Source organism: Heptranchias perlo, chromosome 1 (assembly GCF_035084215.1).
Source record: "Heptranchias perlo isolate sHepPer1 chromosome 1, sHepPer1.hap1, whole genome shotgun sequence".
In the NCBI taxonomy this organism is placed as follows: Eukaryota; Metazoa; Chordata; class Chondrichthyes; order Hexanchiformes; family Hexanchidae; genus Heptranchias; species Heptranchias perlo.
Window position 1 is genome coordinate 114,143,955 of NC_090325.1, and position 21,093 is coordinate 114,165,047.

General features: G+C 46.4%; 1 protein-coding gene across 2 annotated transcripts in view; it reads right to left on the reverse strand.

Moving 5' to 3' along the window:
- Positions 1 to 717: 717 nt before the first annotated feature.
- The window catches only part of coq2 (coenzyme Q2 4-hydroxybenzoate polyprenyltransferase), a 33,721-nt gene continuing 13,345 nt past the window's right edge, over positions 718 to 21,093 (reverse strand). The window contains exons 5-8 of one of the 2 annotated variants that reach the window (XM_067990042.1): positions 13,755 to 13,888; positions 12,448 to 12,636; positions 5,004 to 5,077; positions 1,510 to 1,624 (exon numbers count right to left, since the gene is read on the reverse strand). In XM_067990042.1, the coding sequence (XP_067846143.1) occupies positions 1,606 to 1,624; positions 5,004 to 5,077; positions 12,448 to 12,636; positions 13,755 to 13,888 (416 nt within the window). In that variant the 3' untranslated portion in view covers positions 1,510 to 1,605. Of the gene's footprint in view, positions 1,625 to 5,003; positions 5,078 to 12,447; positions 12,637 to 13,754; positions 13,889 to 21,093 lie in introns of both variants that reach the window. The other variant, XM_067990034.1, reaches the window with a different exon arrangement.

Sequence of the window (21,093 nt, forward strand, 5' to 3'; positions counted from 1 at the left end):
TATAAATGTGCCTTTCTCTTTTTTGTTTCAGTCAATATAAACATATTTCTGGGAATCATATTGGGAAAATGTATTAGAGTGTGACAGTAGGACTTCATTACATTTCAAATCATATTTTTTTGAAATATGTATTTGAGAGATGTCGCTGGTCACTTTAAATTTGATTACTGTGAACTTGTTTGTCACCTCCATGCTCGATTAATCCAATGCTCTCCTGGCTGGCTTCCATCCTCCATTAACATTAGCTCACTCAAAGCTCTGCTGCCCGTATCCTATCCCGTACCAAGACCTATATTAGCTCCCTGTTCCCCAACATGTCAAATCTAAAATTCTGATTCTTGTGTTTAAATTCCTCCATGGCCTCACCCCACCCTATCTCTGTAATCTCCTACAACACTCTCCATTCTTCTGATGCTGGTGACTTATGCATTCCCCACTCCCTTCACCACACCAATAGCAGCCATATCTTCAGTTGCCGAAGTCCCATCTAATAAGTCCCTCCACCTCCGTTTCCAAGATTCTCTTTAAAGTCCACCTCTGTGACCAAGGTTACCTTTTCTAATCTTGCCCATTTTTCCTATGCCTCTGTGAAGTGCTTTGGGATGTTCTTCGGCGCCACATAATGTAAGTTGTTGTTGCCGTCTGCTATGCAAAATGTCACTTCAATGGCATTATTCCTATACAAATACGTTTTGATTGAAAAGCAAGCAGAAACCATTTAACACTAACTGCTTTATTTGTCCTAAAATTAATCAAATCCTGCAAATGGACTGGGGCTTCGCATCTGGGCGAACTTGAGGAAACTATTGCATTAATTTGATCAACATGCTTCAACTATGGAAGACAGGTTTTGTTTTTCTGTATCTCAGTTTTCAACTTTAAAGCACTCGAGACATATCTCGCCAGCCAGCAAGTATCCTCGGTGTTTTAAATTCTGTGGAAGCTGGGCCACCTATGGAAGTGTGAAAAATACGTATTGTATTCCCTTTTTTGTGGGAATATTTGAAAGTCTTGAACTCAAGTAACCTAGCTATCCTGGTTAATTGAAGCTGGGGGATGAGGGGCAAAGATCCCAAAGGAAACCCCAGAGGCTTGGTGCGGGGAAGTTAGCCAACGTTTCCACGGCCAAGCAGAGCTATCTTTCTCAGCTAGTCAAGTCTTCTTTCACATTCTGGTTTGTGGGGAGCAAGGACTTGCTTACAGGAGTGATGTTTGATATTGATCACAAGAGAAATATTTCAATAAAGCTCAAAGATGTAACAAGAGTAATTTTGACTCTTTTTGATAAACAGTTGAATAATTCAAAAAGCTAATTTTTAAAACTGTACTTAGAATAAATTAGTTTTTTCTGAGAACAATGTACAGGACATTTATATAATAGCAATATAAGATACGATATCAACAGTGATATCTTTATCTGCTTTACTGCATCGTTTTGATTTCTAGGTCAACGGCTGACGATAACTACAGATCATTGCTGCACCTTTTCAGTTTTATCAGTCTTATTCTTTCCTTTCCACAGATTTCCAAGCACAATTCCAGAAAACAGTATAAATCCCAATGTGCGATTCAAACAGAATTTCTTCCAGCAATCTTGAGGGTTATTTATGTCCAATGAGTATATCTGTTTTAGAAAGAACAGAATTTTGCATTGAGATAAATCAGCATCTTAAAAGGGCACAAATTTTACAGTTTTTACACATTTCAATAAAATTATTTTCTTATCCAAGAAGATAGTTGAAAGATAGTTGGCATAAAAAGTTTGTAGTGTGATTGATACATCACAACACTGTATTTGTTATTGTTTGGATGAAGTAACTGTAGACTAGTTCCTGTTGATAACTTGATAATCTTAAAATCAGTCATTCCCTATTATTAAAACTTCGAATTTCTTGATATGTGAACTGGATTTTGTTTTTTCTCTTGCAGGATTCCTACCTCCAAAATTTGTTTTCCAACAACAAAGGAAGGATAATCTGGGTCACAAATTTCTCTATGGCCAATACATGCTGCTCTCTGAATAGCCAAGTCACAATTCAAATAGGTCACGATACATAATATTTGATTTATTCCTTCCCTTGTGGTGGAACACTTTGGCGTAGCAATTAGTTCACGCCAACACTAACTGGGTGCAGGGAACTATCCCTGCCCTTTAATGGATAGGCCCGAGGCACACCTGATATTGGGCCTCAGGCCTCACTTACATAAGACCGGCTGGGCGTCCCCAGGCAGCTTGCCGGTGAAGAGGATTTCAATTTTGGGCCACAGAAATATTGAGACTTTGATACTGTCCTATCCAACTTCTCAGTCTTATCTTCTGCAACAGAAACAAGTTCAGTTCTCGGAATTTCTCCTTCGAATTTGGACTCTTAAGTGCTAGTTTCACTATCGTCGCTCTTCTTTGAACCATCTCCAATCTATCTAAACTATTTATACAATGTACATTTGAACATGAACTGGCAGTGCATGGCATTTCTATCCCCAGCCAAGCCAATATTTTCTGCTAATGTAATGTTTATAGAGATTGTGTTACTTTACAATTGAAATAAAATACAACCACAAAATAAGCTGTGACGCAGAATATATGATAACATAGGCAATAAATATAGGACAATATTAATTTATTTAACTTATTACTTTGCGTAAAGATGCAATTAACAGTATTCCTATAGCAGGAACATATTCTGAGGTACACCATGGTTTATTTAGGTTACACAGAGGGAAAAGACAGAGACGTACAGACTGGTTTTAGAAATAAGATATATTTTTCAGTTTTGCAATAGTGATTCACTGAAGAAGGCAATTAACCTGATCTGTGATTTCTGGCGGTGGCCTGTGACATAAATTAAAGCAATTCCATTTCAGAAGGTGAAATATCAAAATGTTACTAATTCTTAAAATATATTGCAAATGTTAAAACCCTGTTCAAAAAAGTGGAGAGTGATAAACCTGGCAATTACAGGCCAGTCAGTCTAACATCGGTGGTGGGGAAACGTTTAGATACAATGGGCAAGATTTTAGCCCGGAACCGGGAAGGGGGCGGTGGAATTCCTGACGAGAAACCTGGAAGTACGGGTTTCCCGGACATCCATATGATTTTGATGTAAGGACGACATTATTTTTTGCCGCTTTCCCGCCCGACAGGCCGGTCTCAGTCAGGCAGGAGAGTTGCCAGGAAGACGAGGCAGGCAGGGGGGGGGTCGGAGATGGCGGGGGGGGGGGGTCGGAGATGGCGGGGGGGGGGGGGGGGTCGGAGATGGCGGGGGGGGGGGGGGGGTCGGAGATGGCGGGGGGGGGGGGGGGTCGGAGATGGCGGGGGGGGGGGGGTCGGAGATGGCGGGGGGGGGGGGGGTCGGAGATGGCGGGGGGGGGGGGGGTCGGAGATGGCGGGGGGGGGGGGGGGGTCGGAGATGGCGGGGGGGGGGGTCGGAGATGGCGGGGGGGGGGGGTCGGAGATGGCGGGGGGGGGTCGGAGATGGCGGGGGGGGGTCGGAGATGGCGGGGGGGGGTCGGAGATGGCGGGGGGGGGTCGGAGATGGCGGGGGGGGGTCGGAGATGGCGGGGGGGGGGTCGGAGATGGCGGGGGGGGGGTCGGAGATGGCGGGGGGGGGGTCGGAGATGGCGGGGGGGGGGTCGGAGATGGCGGGGGGGGGGGTCGGAGATGGCGGGGGGGGGGGTCGGAGATGGCGGGGGGGGGGGGTCGGAGATGGCGGGGGGGGGGGTCGGAGATGGCGGGGGGGGGGGGGGTCGGAGATGGCGGGGGGGGGGTCGGTCGGAGATGGCGGGGGGGGGGTCGGAGATGGCGGGGGGGGGGTTCGGAGATGGCGGGGGGGGGGGGGGGGTCGGAGATGGCGCGGGGGGGGGGGGGGTCGGAGATGGCGGGGGGGGGGTCGGAGATGGCGGGGGGGGGGGGGTCGGAGATGGCGGGGGGGGGGGGGGTCGGAGATGGCGGGGGGGTCGGAGATGGCGGGGGGGGGGGTCGGAGATGGCGGGGGGGTCGGAGATGGCGGGGGGGGGGGTCGGAGATGGCGGGGGGGGGGGTCGGAGATGGCGGGGGGGGGGGTCGGAGATGGCGGGGGGGGGGGGGTCGGAGATGGCGGGGGGGGGGGGGGTCGGAGATGGCGGGGGGGGGGGGGTCGGAGATGGCGGGGGGGGGGGGGGTCGGAGATGGCGGGGGGGGGGGTCGGAGATGGCGGGGGGGGGGGGGTCGGAGATGGCGGGGGGGGGGGGGTCGGAGATGGCGGGGGGGGGGGGTCGGAGATGGCGGGGGGGGGGGTCGGAGATGGCGGGGGGGGGGGGTCGGAGATGGCGGGGGGGGGGGTCGGAGATGGCGGGGGGGGGGGTCGGAGATGGCGGGGGGGGGGGGTCGGAGATGGCGGGGGGGGGGGGTCGGAGATGGCGGGGGGGGGGGGTCGGAGATGGCGGGGGGGGGGGTCGGAGATGGCGGGGGGGGGGGTCGGAGATGGCGGGGGGGGGGTCGGAGATGGCGGGGGGGGGGTCGGAGATGGCGGGGGGGGGGGTCGGAGATGGCGGGGGGGGGGTCGGAGATGGCGGGGGGGGGGGTCGGAGATGGCGGGGGGGGGTCGGAGATGGCGGGGGGGGGTCGGAGATGGCGGGGGGGGGTCGGAGATGGCGGGGGGGGGGTCGGAGATGGCGGGGGGGGGTCGGAGATGGCGGGGGGGGGGTCGGAGATGGCGGGGGGGGGTCGGAGATGGCGGGGGGGGGTCGGAGATGGCGGGGGGGGGGTCGGAGATGGCGGGGGGGGGGTCGGAGATGGCGGGGGGGGGGGGTCGGAGATGGCGGGGGGGGGGGTCGGAGATGGCGGGGGGGGGGGTCGGAGATGGCGGCGGGGGGGGTCGGAGATGGCGGGGGGGGTCGGAGATGGCGGGGGGGGGGTTGGAGATGGCGGAGGGGGTTGGAGGTCGCTGCAGGTAGGCCTGTTGGTCTTGGGGGAAGCACCCCAGCTCCACCGGGCCCACAAGCTGTTCTATAAAGGCACTTACCTGCAGTTTTGGGCCTCCTCGCCCCCTCTCATGTGGTGTGAAGCAGAAGGCCCGGGAATCCCGACCCCCAGGGGCTAAAATCAAAAAAAGCTTTGAAAACGGAGGCCCGCAGCTTCTTTAAAAGCTTTTAATGCTGATCTGCCTCCTGAAATCAGGTTGGTTGCCCGCCCTTCGACCCGCCTCCGTGATGGTTGGGTTGGAGGCGGGTTTTGGATTTTTGCAAATGTTACTGTCCCCCCGCCCCCAACCCACCCTCTTTCCAGGCTAAAATCATGCCCAATAATCCGGGACAAAATTAATCCTCACTTGGAAAAGTATGGGCTAATAAATGAAAGTCAGCACGGATTTGTTAAAGGAAAATCATGTTTGATTAACTTCATTGATTTCTTTGAGGAAGTAACGGAAAGGGTTGATGTTGTGTATATGGATTTTCAAAAGGCATTTGATAAAGTACCACATAATAGACTTGTTAGCAAAATTAATGCCCATGGGATTAAAGGGACAGTGGCAGTGTGGATATAAAATTGGCTAAGGGATAGAAAGCAGAGAATAGTGGTGAATGCTTAATTTTCAGACTGGAAGTATACAGTGGTGTTCCCCATGGGTCGGTATTAGGACCACTGCTCTTTTTGATACATATTAATGACCTGGACTTGGGTATAGAGGATATAATTTCAAAGTTTGCAGATGACAGGAAATTCGGAAATGCAGTAAACAATAGGAGGATAGTAACAGACTTTAGGAGGACTGGTGAAATGGACAGACATATGGCAGATGAAATTTAACACAGAGAAGTGTGAAGTGATGCATTTTGGTAGGAAGAATGTGGAGAAACAATATAAAGTAAATGGTACAATTTTAAAGTGGGTGCAGGAAGAGAGAGACCTGGGGGTGCACATACACAAATCTTTGGAAGTGGCAGGACAAGTTGAGAAGGCTGTTAAACAAAACATGTGGGATCCTGGGCTTTATTAATGGAGGCATAAAGTACAAAAGCAAGGAAATTATGCAAAACTTTTATAAAAAACTAGTGAGGCCTCAGCTGGAGTATTGTGTTCAATTCTGGGCACCACACTTTAGGAAGGATGTCAAGGCTTTAGAGAGGGCGCAGAAGAGATTTACTGGAATGGTGCCAGCGATGAGGTACTTCAGTTATGTGGAGAGATCGGAGAAGCTGGGGTTGTTCTCCTTAGAACAGAGAAGGTTAAGGGGTGATTTGATAGAGGTGTTCAAAATCATGAGCGGTTTTGATGGAGTAAATAAGGAGAAACTGATTTCAATGGCAGAAGGGTCACTAATCAGAGGACACAGATTTAAGGTGATTGGCAAAAGAGCCAGAGGCGACATGAGGAAAAATTTTTAACGCAGTGAGTTGTAATGATCTGCAATGCATTGCCTGAAAGGGTGGTGGAAGTAGATTCCACAGTAACTGTCAAAAGGGAATTAGATAAATACGTGAAGGGAAAATGCTTACAGGGCTATGGGGAAAGAGCAGGGGAATGGGACTAATTGGATAGCTCTTTCAAAGAGCCGGCACAGAAATGATGGGTCGAATGGCCTCCTCCTGTGCTGTACCGACAATGATGATATGATTTTCCTATCTCTTGCTCATAGTTCATGATCAGACTATTCCTGCATGTTACAGTCCCCTCATATCCATTTCCCCCCCCTCCGCATGCACCAAAGTGAGAATACACTACATAAAACATGGGCACACCAGATATCCTGATCCAAGGTTATATTACTGGGTAGAATCTGAGGTTTGCAAGCAGCTTCGACACTCAAAAGGTACCTGAATGTGATGTTTTCAGGCAGGCTTTGATCCTGAAGCTGTCAGGAACAGCCTGCTCTGAAGCCATCACGTTGATCTCACTGTTGGGTACGGTAGCATAATGGTTATGTTATGGACCACCCAGCATCGGACCACAAGGTACTGGACACGACAAAGGCAAACCAAGCCCAGTCGACCCTGTCAAGTCCTCCTCACGAACATCTGGGAACTTGTACCAACATTGGGAGAGCTGTCCCATGGATAGTCAAGCAACAGCCTGACATAGCCATACTCACAGAATCATATCTTTCAGCCAAAGTCCCAGACTCTTCCATCACCATCCTTGGGTATGTCCTGTCCCACCGGCAGGACAGACCCACCAGAGGTGGTGGTACAGTGATATACAGTCAGGAGGGAGTGGCCCTGGGAGTCCTCAACATTGACTCCGGCCCCCATGAAATCTCATGGCACCAAGTCAAACATGGACAAGGAAACCTCCTGCTGATTACCACCTACCACTTCCCTCAGCTTATGAATCAGTCTTCCTCCATGTTGAGCATCACTTGGAGGAAGCACTGAAGGTAGCGAGGGCACAGAATGTACTCTGGGTGGGGGACTTCAATGCCCATCACCAAGAGTGGCTTGGTAACACCACTACTGAGCGAGCAGACCAAGTCCTGAAGGACATAGCTGCCAGACTGGGCCTGCGGCAGGTGGTGAGCGAACCAAAACAAGGGAAAAACCTATTTGACCTCATCCTCACCAATCTACCTGTCGGAGATGCATCTGTCCATGACAGTATTGGTAAGAGTGACCACCGCACAGTCCTTGTGGAGACAAAGTCCCGTCTTCACACTGAGGACATCATCCAACGTGTTGTGTGGCACTACCACCGTGCTAAATGGGATAGATTCAGAACACATCTAGGAGCTCAAAACTGGGCATCCATGAGGCGCTGTGGGCCATTAGCGGCAGCAGAATTGTATTCCAGCACAATCTGTAACCTCATGGCCCGGCATATTCCTCACTCTACCATTACTAACAAGCCAGGGGATCAACCCTGGTTCAATGAGGAGTGTAGAAGGGCATGCCAGGAGCAGCTCCAGGTGTACCTAAAAATAATGTGCCAACCTGGTGAAGCTACAACACAGGACTACATGCATGCTAAGTAGCGGAAGCAACATGCTATAGACAGGGCTAAGCAATTCCACAACCAACGGATCAGATCAAAGCTCTGCAGTCCTGCCACATCCAGTCGTGAATAGTGGTGGACAATTAAACAACTAACGGGAGAAGGAGGCTCCGCGAAGCGTTTGCAACCATCTTCAGCCAGAAGTGCTGAGTGGGTGATTCCTCTCGGCCTCCTCCCGGTATCCCTACCATTACAGAAGCCAGTCTTCAGCCAATTTGATTCACTCCACCTGATATCAAGAAACGGTAGAGTGCACTGGATACAACAAAGGCTATGGGCCCCGACAACATCCCGGCTGTAGTGATGAAGACTTGTGCTCCAGAACTAGCTGTACCTCTAGCCAAGCTGTTCCAGTACAGCTACAACACTGGCAATGTGGAAAATTGCCCAGGTATGTCCTGTCCACAAAATGCAGGACAAATCCAATCCAGCCAATTACCGCCCCATCAGTCTACTCTCAATCATCAGCAAAGTGATGGAAGGTGTCATCGTCAGTGCTATCAAGTGGCACTTACTCACCAATAACCTGCTCACCGATGCTCAGTTTGGGTTCTGACAGGATCACTCGGCTCCAGACCTCATTACAGCCTTGGTCCAAACATGGACAAAAGAGCTGAATTCCAGAGGTGAGGTGAGAGTGACTGCCCTTGACATCAAGGCAGCATTTGACCGAGTGTGGCACCAAGGAGCCATAGTAGAATTGAAGTCAATGGGAATCAGGGGGAAAACTCTCCAGTGGCTGGAGTCATACCTAGCACAAAGGAAGATGGTAGTGGTTGTTGGAGGCCAATCATCTCAGCCATAGGACATTGCTGCAGGAGTTCCTCAGGGCGGTGTCCTAGGCCCAACCATCTTCAGCTGCTTCATCAATGACCTTCCCTGCATCATAAGATCAGAAATGGGGATGTTCGCTGACGATTGCACAGTGTTCAGTTCCATTCGCAACCCCTCAAATAATGAAGCAGTCCGTGCCCGCACGTAGCAAGACCTGGACAACATCCAGGCTTGAGATTATATGTGGCAAGTAACATTCGTGCCAGGCAAGTGCCAGGCAATGACCATCTCCAACAAGAGAGAGTCTAATCACCTCCCCTTGACATTCAACGGTATTACCATCGCCGAATCCCCCACCACCAATGTCCTGGGGGTCACCATTGACCAGAAACTTAACTGGACCAGCCATAAAAATACTGTGACTACAAGAGCAGGTCAGAGGCTGGGTATTCTGCAGCGAGTGACTCACCTCCTGACTCCCCAAAGCCTTTCCAGCATCTACAGGGCACAAGTCTGGAGTGTGATGGAATACTCTCAACTTGCCTGGATGAGTGCGGCTCCAACAACACTCAAGAAGCTCGACACTATCCAGGACAAAGCAGCCCGCTTGATTGGCACCCCATCCACCACCCTAAACATTCACTCCCTTCACCATTGGCGCACTGTGGCTGCAGTGTGTACCATCTACAGGATGCACTGCAGCAACTCGCCAATGCTTTTTTGACAGCACCTCCCAAACCCGCGACCTTTACCATCTAGAAGGACAAGGGCAGTAGGCACATGGGAACACCACCATCTGCACGTTCCCCTCCAAGTCACACACCATCCCGATTTGGAAATATATCGTCGTTCCTTCATCATCAATGGGTCAAAATCCTGGAACTCCCTTCCTAACAGCACTGTGGGAGAACCTTCACCACATGGACTGCAGCGGTTCAAGAAGGCGGCTCATCACCACCTTCTCAAGGGCAATTAGAGATGGTCAATAAATGCCGGCCTTACCAGCGACACCCACATCCCATGAACGAATGAAAAAAAAACTCCTGCATTCGGTGGTCTTGTGTAAACTTGTCCAATGCATTAAAAAAAGTCTTAACTTTAATTAAAATGGAAATCAGTCAACAGCTATAAATGCAATGGGCCAGAATTTGCTGGAGCAAGGCATTTCACAGCATGCCTGGTTAGTTAAACTTTTCCTGCACCCTTCAGCTCAAAATTTTTTGTCCTGTAAGTTGCAGGAAATGTGAGCTGATATCAGGCATTGGGGCATCTTGAGACCTCAGTGAACAACGGGACAAACAGTGTATCTCCTAAACCAATGAGATTAAAGGATTGAGAAATAAACAAAGGAAGGGCTGAGAAGGAGGGTGATTTAGAGTGGATGAATTCAATGTCAAATCAGGTACAGAAAGAGAAATAAAGAGAGGGAAAGAAAGATTGGATTAAGAGAGAGTGAAGAGAGAGATAGAAAGGAAAGATTTTTTAAAATTTTTAATTTTAAAAATCTCCAACAACAATTCACTATTTGAAGGAATGAGACTCCACACTTTTAATTGTTCACTTTCTGAGCCAGAAAGGTTGATTGGCAGTAAGTGACAATTATCACGTTGTTAAAAGCATCCTTACGCTATTAATTACTGGACTTAACTTTCTGTGGTGAGTTTAATGGTCAATTAATGTGCAAATGCAGCAACTTCATGAAACTTATGGGGAGGTTAAGCACGAGATGCAGTTTTCTTGAAGGTAACAGTGGTGCAGCGCAAATCGGTCAGCAACTTGAGGTAATTCGCATTCACGGGGCATCTCTTCCTCGTCACAAGTTGCTGGCTGATTTGCACATTAATAACAGCGTGTGTAGTTCAGAAGCCGTTATTTTATCAGCAAATTCCGGCCCATTCACATTACCGAGTCAGTGGTTACCCTCTTCCATTTATAAACACAAGATAAAGTGTCCAATGAGAGACTTTATCTTGACAATATTTGACAACCTGCTACAAAGAGCACATTGGGACAGATTTCTCAATTCTTCAAGGTCTTTGTTATTTTCAATGTGATTTACAACATATATATTTGAAATGTAGAATTTGGTAGTTAATGAGTAATCTAGAAAGAGCCAGAACATATTTTATCTCATTGACCTTTCATTCCCCTTTCCCCAGATACTTTCTGACTTTTTGTCTATCAAGTTGACACCAATTTGAAAGTGATCTTGAATAATTTTAACAGGAATCCGCTCCACGCAGCCTTTGCAGTACAGCCAACATCAGATGAAAGGGAGTTTTCAAACACATTCAAAGATTTTGTATTTAAAGAGCACAAACTAAACAATGTGGACAGGCACGAGACCAATGCTGCATGTGATTTGTCAACTGGTGGCATAACTTGAACAGTCATTTTGAGAGTTCATAAAAACTCATGGGAAATGGGGGCAGAATAGTCAGCAGGAAAAGCAACTGAGGTGTAGGAGAAACAGATGAAAAGTCAAGAGACTACTGCAATTAAAACAGCCATTGGGATTCTCAGAAGTGATAGGCAATCCAAAAATCATTTTTTTAAAAGACTGCTACCTCATATATAGTATGAGTTCCTAGAAGTCATTTTAAAAATGGGTTTGAAAATTACAGTACAAGGCCCCACAAGCTTTCAGAGTTTGTTGTTTCCTGCTTTTAGATCAAGATCCAATTTTCCTGTTAGATATGGGCTGCTCGTAAATGCTGGAGCACTGCTGATTCCGTGTGACTCCCTGGGCCAGGTACATTCTCCAGCTGAGAGGGCAAGGAGGCAACGTACTCCCAGGACTCTGGCAACGACGTGCTTAATCAACCACTAGGAGGTTCATGAATCATCTCTCCCCACCGCACGCCCCCCCGCCACACCACAAAACGAGTGTCTCATCTCCATTTGATGGACAATCATGATCGGAAACTGAGGATGTAAGGGACTGCAAGTTAGAACCTATCGTGTCAATAGATTAATATGCTGGGTCACTTGGGACGTTTTACTACATTAAAAGGCGCTATATAAATGCAAGTTGTTGTCGTCAGTGGGGAAGCAACCAAAACATTACTTTGATGAAAATTACATTCTTTGTGGTAATTCTCAGAAATCTTTTCACTGAAGCTGCAAATACACAGAGCACTGCCCTACACCGCACAAGTAGTATCTGCTTGTATTATGAATTCCAATTCAATTATCTTTTGTGGTAACTGATTATTCATTGATGACCAAAATGTTCAGTGTTAACTGTTGTGAGCCATTAAAGCTTTAAACTGTTACAGACCAATTTTTGCTGTCCAAAACCAAAAGCCTAATTGCAAATTCATTGTTAAATTCTTGCAGAATGCAACTTTTGCAGGATCTACTGCTACACAACATGCAAATGCTAAGTTGGCACATCTTCAACACTTAAAAAACACATACCAATTATATGGTTTTGACAAAATTTGTTAATAGTTCCCCTTAAATACCACTACTTTTGTGATAATTTATTGAAGCTCTTCGTTGCAACTTGTGCAGGGGATTTGGCTGTATTAGAACAAACAAAATATTTTAAAGGGACTATCAATAACAAGCTACTCTTAGTTTTGAGAAAAAGGACAAAAAGTAAAAACTAAAGTTATAATTCTAGCCCAACTCCAGCCTCATGTAATTTCTACAAGGCATTTTTAGTACCATTTGTAAGTACCGAAAGCTGCAAATGTTCATACCTGATGGGCCAGGTGAGTTCCAACAGCCACCACAGCAGCGTAGTAGGGCAACATCTGTTCAGTGTTTAGTCCTACCACCGTCAATCCCGTCAGCATGACTGTGCTAAATCCCAATAACCATTGTTTGGTCTGTTCTTGAAATCTCAGTGCAGTTGATTTCACTCCTACTAGAACATCGTCTGTTTTATCCTAGATACAGAAACCCAGAATAACACAAGCTCAAGAGAGGTCTGTCACGCTTCGAATGCAAAATATCACTGCCTGGTATTTGTCAGCTCAGGATGCCCATGCACCCAAAACCAAAGCAATTAGGAGTTCATAACTACCTTGCTTGTAGGTGCACAAGTACCTGGAGACAACACACCTCCCCAGCAGAAAGGAAAAAAGTTTACAACTAAGATTGATTTATATGGTATGCACGGTATGAAAGAGTTCAGCAGCAATATTTAAAAAATAAAAATATCTACACACAAGTATACACTAAAAGCTTTGGCAATTTCAATAGATGTTGCTCAAATGTCACTCCTCCCAAAATTAGGAAGGTAGAAGAACTTATTTGTATTTTGTAACAAAAGCAAAATATTCCCTATGGTTTAACAGGCCCGTTGTTTTTAAATACTAACTTCACTTGTAAAAGTTCATTCATAAACTACTAAATAAAACACAAACAAAATTATTACAAAATTTGACTCTGCTTGTTGCTGGAGGAAGCAGAGAAGCACCTGAAAGAATTGTACTGTTAAATGAATGGATAAATCACAGAATCACAACAGCCCTAAATCATGATCCAGTAACTCAAATTTTGCAAGACATAGTTATTTGAACATAAAAAGACCAGAGTTTCAGGTACAACAAATATAGGAGATATTTTGTGTGAAACACCACTGCTGATATTCCATGTGTTGTGTACTCGCTCCTCCCTTTGGTGGATGTGCCTTCAGCCTAGGTCCTACTCTCGAATTCCCTCTCTAAACCACTCTGCTTTTCCACCTCCCTCTCCTTCTTTAAGCCCCTCCTTAAAACCCACCTCTTTAATCAAAACATCGCTCTTAATCTCTTCCTTTGGGTTGGTGTCAATTTTCCTCCCACTTCCTTGAAGAACCTTGGGACGTTTTTCTATCTTAAAAGGTTATATAAATGCACGTTGTTGTGTACTTTTTGGACTGCTACAGTATGTTGAGGTGCTGCTTTAAGTGTTCCTGACAAACATGATCTGACTTTGGTTTTAGTAACTCGTGGGGTGCTGCATGTTCTAATCAGGATGTTAGAGAACTAAAATTTAGATGAACCTTAATTTATAACCTTACCTGATGTGCATAAATAGTGTCATATATCAATGTCCACATGATACCGGAGATATAAAGTGGCAGGCAGATTGACCAATCACAGGAACCCTTCACAGCAGACCATCCTAAAAGTGCTCCCCAGTTGAATGTAAGACCTACAGACAATAATTCAGGAGAAATCTAATATATATGTAGATACATTAAAAAAAATCATCGCAATAAAAAACTCGGGGGGGGGGGGGGGGGGCGGGAGAGTGAAATTGGCCGTGGGGAGGGTAGCGCAAAACAGGCAATAGCAAATTGGCAGCCCGTGTTACAGCCCCACAGGAAGTACCTCAGGCAAAGAGAATTTCCCGTACAAGTGCGAGATCAACAAGCAACAAAATCCTCTCTGGTAGCAGCCTCATGGAGGCAGGAGAACTCCGCATATACTTGTATTTGGATGACTGGCTAGATTGAGTCTTGAACATGAAGCTCAAAATATTTACTGTTATAGGTTTATTGGAGAGTGGAACTGGAATGGTATAAATCCAGATTAAGTTTGAACTCTGGAGCAGACCTTCAGGGAAGCTCAACTGTTTAGTCACATGATTTGTGATAATTAGCTATGGAGCTGGAACAGTATAAATGGCTTTCCAAAGTTACTGCTGAATTCCTAAGCAACAAAGCATTGCAGTTTCCTGGCAACAAAAAGCTAGCAGTACTACCAACAATTAAAGATTACGATCACAGGTTCAAAACAATTCTGAGATTAGATTGAGAAGTCAGTTCAAGACCAATGTCAGAACAGACTAAGTAACAAAAGGCGATTGGTACCTTTCAGACCTTCTTCTCAATTCAAGACACCTCACCATACCATAACCGTACGCCCCACCAGCCAAATGAAGGTGTAAATTAGAAATGGCAGTAACATTACCTGTGAGGGAACTTGATGACATAACTGTCATCACCAAGTAGCCTTTGAACAAATGAGAAAAACTGAAGGCTAATAAGCCCTAATGGGACTGGTCTGACATCACTGCATAAGCAGACTTAAATGTACCTTCACAATAGTCCAACAATTGCTAAGACCCCGTTTCCTAGCACATACAGGAACTGTTGAGTTTGGGGCATGAAGCCCATTCTCAATGCCATGTATTGAGCCAGGATTGCTGTGGAAACAGTCCATTTTAAGGGATTCTGTGCATGCTCCTGCATGGAACCAGATCACCCAAGAAAAACAGTTCCAGTGCAAACTGTATCTGGGACTTTGCCCAGTCAATGATACTTCTCAGGTGTGCGGCAGAGGCAACATAGTCTGGTCTGCTTCCCCCAGTTACTCCACCAAACATACTTGGATCAGCCCGTCATCCAAATATAAGTATATGAGGGGTTCTTCCTGCCTCCTTGAGGCTGCTACCAGAGAGGATTTTGTTGCTTGTTGATGCCGCACTTGCACGGGAAATTCTCTTTGCCCAAGGTACTTCCTATGGGGCTCCCTGCTCCCAGTGCAGAAGGACGGATCCTTCAGGTCAACTGCACGTTGCCAGTCTTCCAGCCAGATTATGCAGACTTGAATTACCAGTCAGCCTGAAGACATCAAACATCCATAGAAAAAGCAAAATACTGCTGTTATTGGAAATCGGAGATAAAAACAGAAAATTCTGGAAACACTCAGTAGGTCAGGCCACATCTATGGAGAGAGGAAGGTACGGTTAACGTTTCAGATTGATGACCTTATGTCGTGGGTTCTGACAAAAGGTCATCGACCTGAAACATCCATACATCTAGGGCTTCCAAGGAGCTCAGCAAAGCAGCAGAAAGCCACACTCACAGGAACAGCATACCTTCCACCATCCAATGAAATGTGCCCCACGTTCTGTGAAACAATTGGATCAGTCCCTCATCTGACACCCTCCCGTGGTTAGGAATGGCAGCAAGGAGCCACTGAGTGGGCAAAGGGAGGGAGGAGCATTTTTATTTCTCTTGTCTTGTTGATAGACTGGTAAGGATGTTTTGTTCCTCCGGATGAATCCCTTACAGTGACGAAAAAGCAATTAAGTTGAGTCCAAGGGATCCAGGAAGGATGCTGAACCTGCCTAAGCTGAACCTTAGCTGACATGCTGTGGGTCGCATGTATATTTTGCTAGTGCTTCATAAACGTCTCCAGCTTTGACGGGCTCTTTGAACAAGCTCCTGCCAGAGGAGGACAGGTCCAGATACTGGAAAGCCTGGGATTCTTAAACTCTGCTCTGTTTGATGCATTCGGTAAACTGTGGTCTATGATGGGGAGCTACTGAAATTGCCTTTATCGTACTGCTTGCGGGCCCAGAGGAGCAGGAGTGCTTCCCCTATGCCCAACAAGCCTACCTTGTGTTTGCTAGTGCTGTTGGGGAAGGTTTAAACTAGAATGGCAGAGGGATGGGGACCTGAGCAGGGAGACAGAGTAGGGGGAAACAAGGATAGAAACAAAAGACAGAAAGGGAAGAAGCAATAGTGGAAGGCAGAGAAAACAAGGGCGAAAAACAAATAGGGCCATAGTGCAAAATAAAACTAAGATGACCAGCAATCTTAAAAAGACAAGTCGAAAGGCATTGTGTCTTAATGCACGGAGCATTCGCAATAAGCTGGATGAATTAACAGCGCAGAAAGATGTTAACGGTTATGATATAGTTGCGATTATGGAGACATGGCTACAGGGTGACCAAGGATGGGAACTGAACATCCAGGGGTATTCAATATTTAGCAAGGACAGGCAAAAAGGGAAAGGAGGTGGGGTAGCGTTGTTAGTAAAGGAGGAAATCAATACAATAGTGAGGAAGGATATTGGCTCGGAAAATCACGATGTGGAATCTGTATGGGTGGAGCTAAGAAACACCAAGGGGCAGAAAACGTTGGTGCGGGTTGTCTATAGGCCCCCAAACAGTAGCGGAGATGTAGGGGAGGGCATTAAACAGGAAATTAGAGACGCATGCAAGAAGTGTACAATATAATCATGGGTGACTTTAATCTACATATAGATTGGTCAAACCAAATTAGCAATAATACTGTGGTACTGTGGGGGAGGAATTCCTGGAGTGTGTACGTGATGGTTTTCTAGACCAATACGTTGAGGAACCAACTAGAGAACAGGTGATCCTAGACTGGGTATTGTGCAATGAGAAAGGATTAATTAACAATCTTGTTGTGCAGGGTCCCTTAGGGAAGAGTGACCATAACATGATAGAATTCCTCATTAAAATTGGAGAGTGAAGTAGTTGAATCCGAAACTCGGGTCCTGAATCCAAATAAAGGAAATTACGAAAGTATGAGGTGCAAGTTGGCTATGATAGATTGGGGAACTTTACTAAAAGGGATGACGGTGGATAGGCAAAGGCTAATATTTAAAGAACGTGAGCAGGAATTACAACAATTATTCATTCCTGTCTGGCGCAAACAAAAACAGGAAAGGTGGTCCAACCGCGGCTTACAAACTAAATTAGGGATAGTATTAGATCCAAAGAGGAGATATATAAAATTGCCAGAAAAAGCGGCAAGCCTGAGGATTGGGAGCAGTTCAGAATTCAGCAAAGGAGGACAAAGATTGATTAAGAGGGGAAAAATAGAGTATGAGAGTAAACTAGCAGGGAACATAAAAACTGACTGTAAAAGCTTCTATAAATATGTCAAGAGAAAAAGATTAGTGAAGACAAATGTAGGTCCCTTACAGTCAGAAATGGGGGAAATTATAATGGGAAACAAAGAAATGGCAGAACAATTAAACACATACTTTGGATCTGTCTTCATAAAGGAGATGCAAATAACCTCCCAGAAACATTAGGGAACTAAGGGAGGAACTGAAGGAAACCAGTATTAGTAAAAAAAGTGCTAGGGAAATAAATGGGGCTAAAGGCTGACAAATCCCCAGGGCCTGATAATCTACATCCCAGAGTACTAAAGGAAGTGGCCCTGGAAATAGTGGATGCATTGGTGATCATCTTCCAAAATTCTATGGATTCTGGAACAGTTCCTACAGATTGGAGGGTGGCAAATGTAACCACACTATTTAAAAAAGGAGGGAGAGAAAAAACAGGGAATTATAGACCAGTTAGCCTAACATCAGTAGTGGGGAAAATGCTAGAGTCTATTATAAAAGATGTGATAACAGAACAGTTGGAAGACATTAACGGGATTGGACAAAGTCAGGATTGGTTTATGAAAGGGAAATCATGCTTAACAAATCTACTGGAGTTTTTTTGAGGATGTAACTAGTAGAATAGATAGGGGAGAACCAGTGGATGTGGTGTACTTGGATTTTCAGAAGGCTTTTGATAAGGTCCCACACAAGAGGTTAGTGTGCAAAATTAAAGCACATGGGATTGGGGGGGGGGGGGGGGGGGGAAATATACTGGCATGGATTTAGAATTGGTTGACAGACAGGAAACAGAGTAGGAATAAATGAGTCTTTTTCCGGATGGCGGGCAGTGACTAGTGGGGTACCGCAGGGATCAGTGCTTGGGCCCCAGCTATTCACAATATATATCAATGATTTGGATGAGGGAGCTAAATGTAACATTTCCAAGTTTGCAGACGACACAAAGTTGGGGTGGAATGTGAGCTGTGAGGAGGATGCAAAGAGGCTCCAATGTGATTTAGACAAGTTGGGTGAGTGGGCAAGAACATGGCAGATGCAGTATAACGTGGATAAATGTGAGGTTATCCACTTTGGTTGTAAAAACAGAAAGGCAGATTATTATCTGAATGGTGATAGATTGGAAAAAGGGGAGGTGCAACGAGACCTGGATGTCCTTGTACACCAGTCGCTGAAAGCGAGCATTCAGGTGCAGCAAGCAGTTAGGAAGGCGAATGATGTTAGCCTTCATTGCAAGAGGATTTGAGTACAGGAGCAGAGATGTCTTACTGCAGTTGTACGGGGCCTTGATGAGACCACATCTGGAGTATTGTGTGCAGTTTTGGTCTCCTTATTTGAGGAAGAATATCCTTGCCATGGAGGGAGTGCAACAAAGGTTTACCAGACTGATTCCTGGGATGGCAGGACTGATGTATGAGGAGAGATTGGGTCAACTAGGCCTATATTCACTAGAGTTTAGAAGGATGAGAGGTGATCTCATCGAAACATATAAAATTCTAACAGGACTAGACAGACTAGATGCAGGGAGGATGTTCCCGATGGCTGGGGAGTCCAGAACCAGGGGTCACAGTCTCAGGATACGGGGTATGCCATTTAGAACCGAGATGAGGAGAAATTTCTTCACTCAGAGGGTGGTGAACCTGTGGAATTCTCCACCACAGAAGGCAGTGGAGGCCAAGTCATTAAATATATTCAAGGAGATAGATATATTTCTTGATGCTAAAGGGATCAAGGGATATGGGGAAAAAGCGGGAACAGAGTACTGAGTTAGACGATCAGCCATGATCATTTTGAATGGCGCAGCAGGCCCAAATGGCCGAATGGCCTACTCTTGCTCCTATTTTCTACGTTTCTATGTTTCTACCTGCAGCAACACCCCACCCCACGATCTCTGACCTTTGATCCCGATGACCGACCCCCCCCCCGATGACTCCCGACGACCCCCACCCCCTTCCATCTAAGACTTATCTGCTCGCATCCACTTCCTGGCTCTTCTCCCATCCAACTGACGGCCAGCCTGTCAATCAGGCTGGCCTGTCAGGGGGGAAACCGACAAAAAAAAACGCTCTTACATCAAAATCGTAAGGATGTCCGGGAAACCTGTTCTTCTGGGTTTCCAGTCAGGAAATCCCCCACCCCCGCCCCCTTTTCCAGACTCCGGGTTAAAACTTACCCTATGGGCTCAGGAACTCAGACCTTTCAGCCACTTAGCACCAGAAGTATCATTTGACACACAGACAGATTAACTTAAATGGTCAGAAAATACTGCACATTGTGCGCCCAAATTTCCAATAAATACTACCAACTGTCGAGGCTCCCTGCTAGTAGCTGAAATCAGATAATTATTCCTTACATGTTTATACTTGGAAAGCAGAGTAGTGCTGTTCTAACCCAACTAAATCTAAGCATAATGAGACTCCATTGCATTTCACATTTCCAAAGTAAAATGGTATCTTTTCTTTTGGAGTCTTTCATTTTATTATTACATTTAAAAGTTTTAATTCTGTAATACTGTCCACACATTTGTTTTTAAGCTGGAAGATATATATGAAACTTATTGGGATTTAAAGAGGGTATCTGAAAAATAGTGGGCGCTAAATTGGGCCGTGTAGCGCCCTTTGTTTCGGCGCTACACGGCCTCGGACATCCAAGATGGCATCTTGGATGCGCACGCATGTTTCCAGCGTGATGTGCGCCGGATGCCATCTTGGTAGAGGAGTTAGCACAGGTGCAGATAATGAACGCTGGAATCATGTAAAGTAGGGAGAAAATGGCTTCAATCAGTGCGCAACACTGATTTAAAGTGATAGACACCATTTTGGGACTTAATGCTCAACTTAACGTACAATCTTATCCCCGACCATCTGAATATGTCTTAGAGTGCCTAGAGGACTCCCCACCAGCGTTATTTAAAGGGACCATGCAGGATTTACAGGTTAGTGGCTGGATTATTGCTTCTGGCTGCCGAGATATTTGTAACTGTTTTTGGAGGTCTCCTCGACTTGAATACTAGGACGCGGGGACATAGCCTAACATTTAGAGCCAGGACGTGCAGGAGTGAAGTTAGGAAATGCTTCTACGTGCAAAGGGTGGGAGACGTTTGGAATGCTCTTCTGCAGACGGCAATTAATGCTAGCTCACTTGTGAATGTTAAATCTTAGATTGATGGATTTCTGTGAACTGAGGGTATTAAGGGATTATGGGGCTAAGGCGGTTATATGGAGTTAGGTCACAGGTCCACCATGATCTCACTGAATGGTGGAACAGGCTCGAGGGGCTAAATGCCACTGCCACTTGCTGCCTCCTGATATGCGCCACCTTCTCCTGGAAAATGAGACGTGTGTCTGGGTGATGTGCCTGTCATGATTGAATAGCTGCCAGTGTGTGTGGCCGGGCGGCTTGAAACAGTGGTTATGTGTAAGGATGAGAGGAAGCATCCGGTTAGAAGAGTTGAGTATTGATGGAAAGAGTGAGTTTGTTGGTATGTGGGGGATGTGGGGGGGGTGTAGTGCGTGGTGCAGTTGGTAGGAGACACCACTTGACAATTGACCTCTCTCACCTTGATCACTCATGTCAAAGCACTGAACTTCTTCCTGCACTGCATCCATGTTCATGATGCTGTGCACCTGGCATTAATTTTATCCCCCGCTGCCTCCCACTGCCTTTTGAATAGATGTCTGGAGAGCCTCTTGTCCCCTCCCTGTGGATATAGGATGTCCCTTCTTCTGTCCACCTTTTGCACCAAGGTCT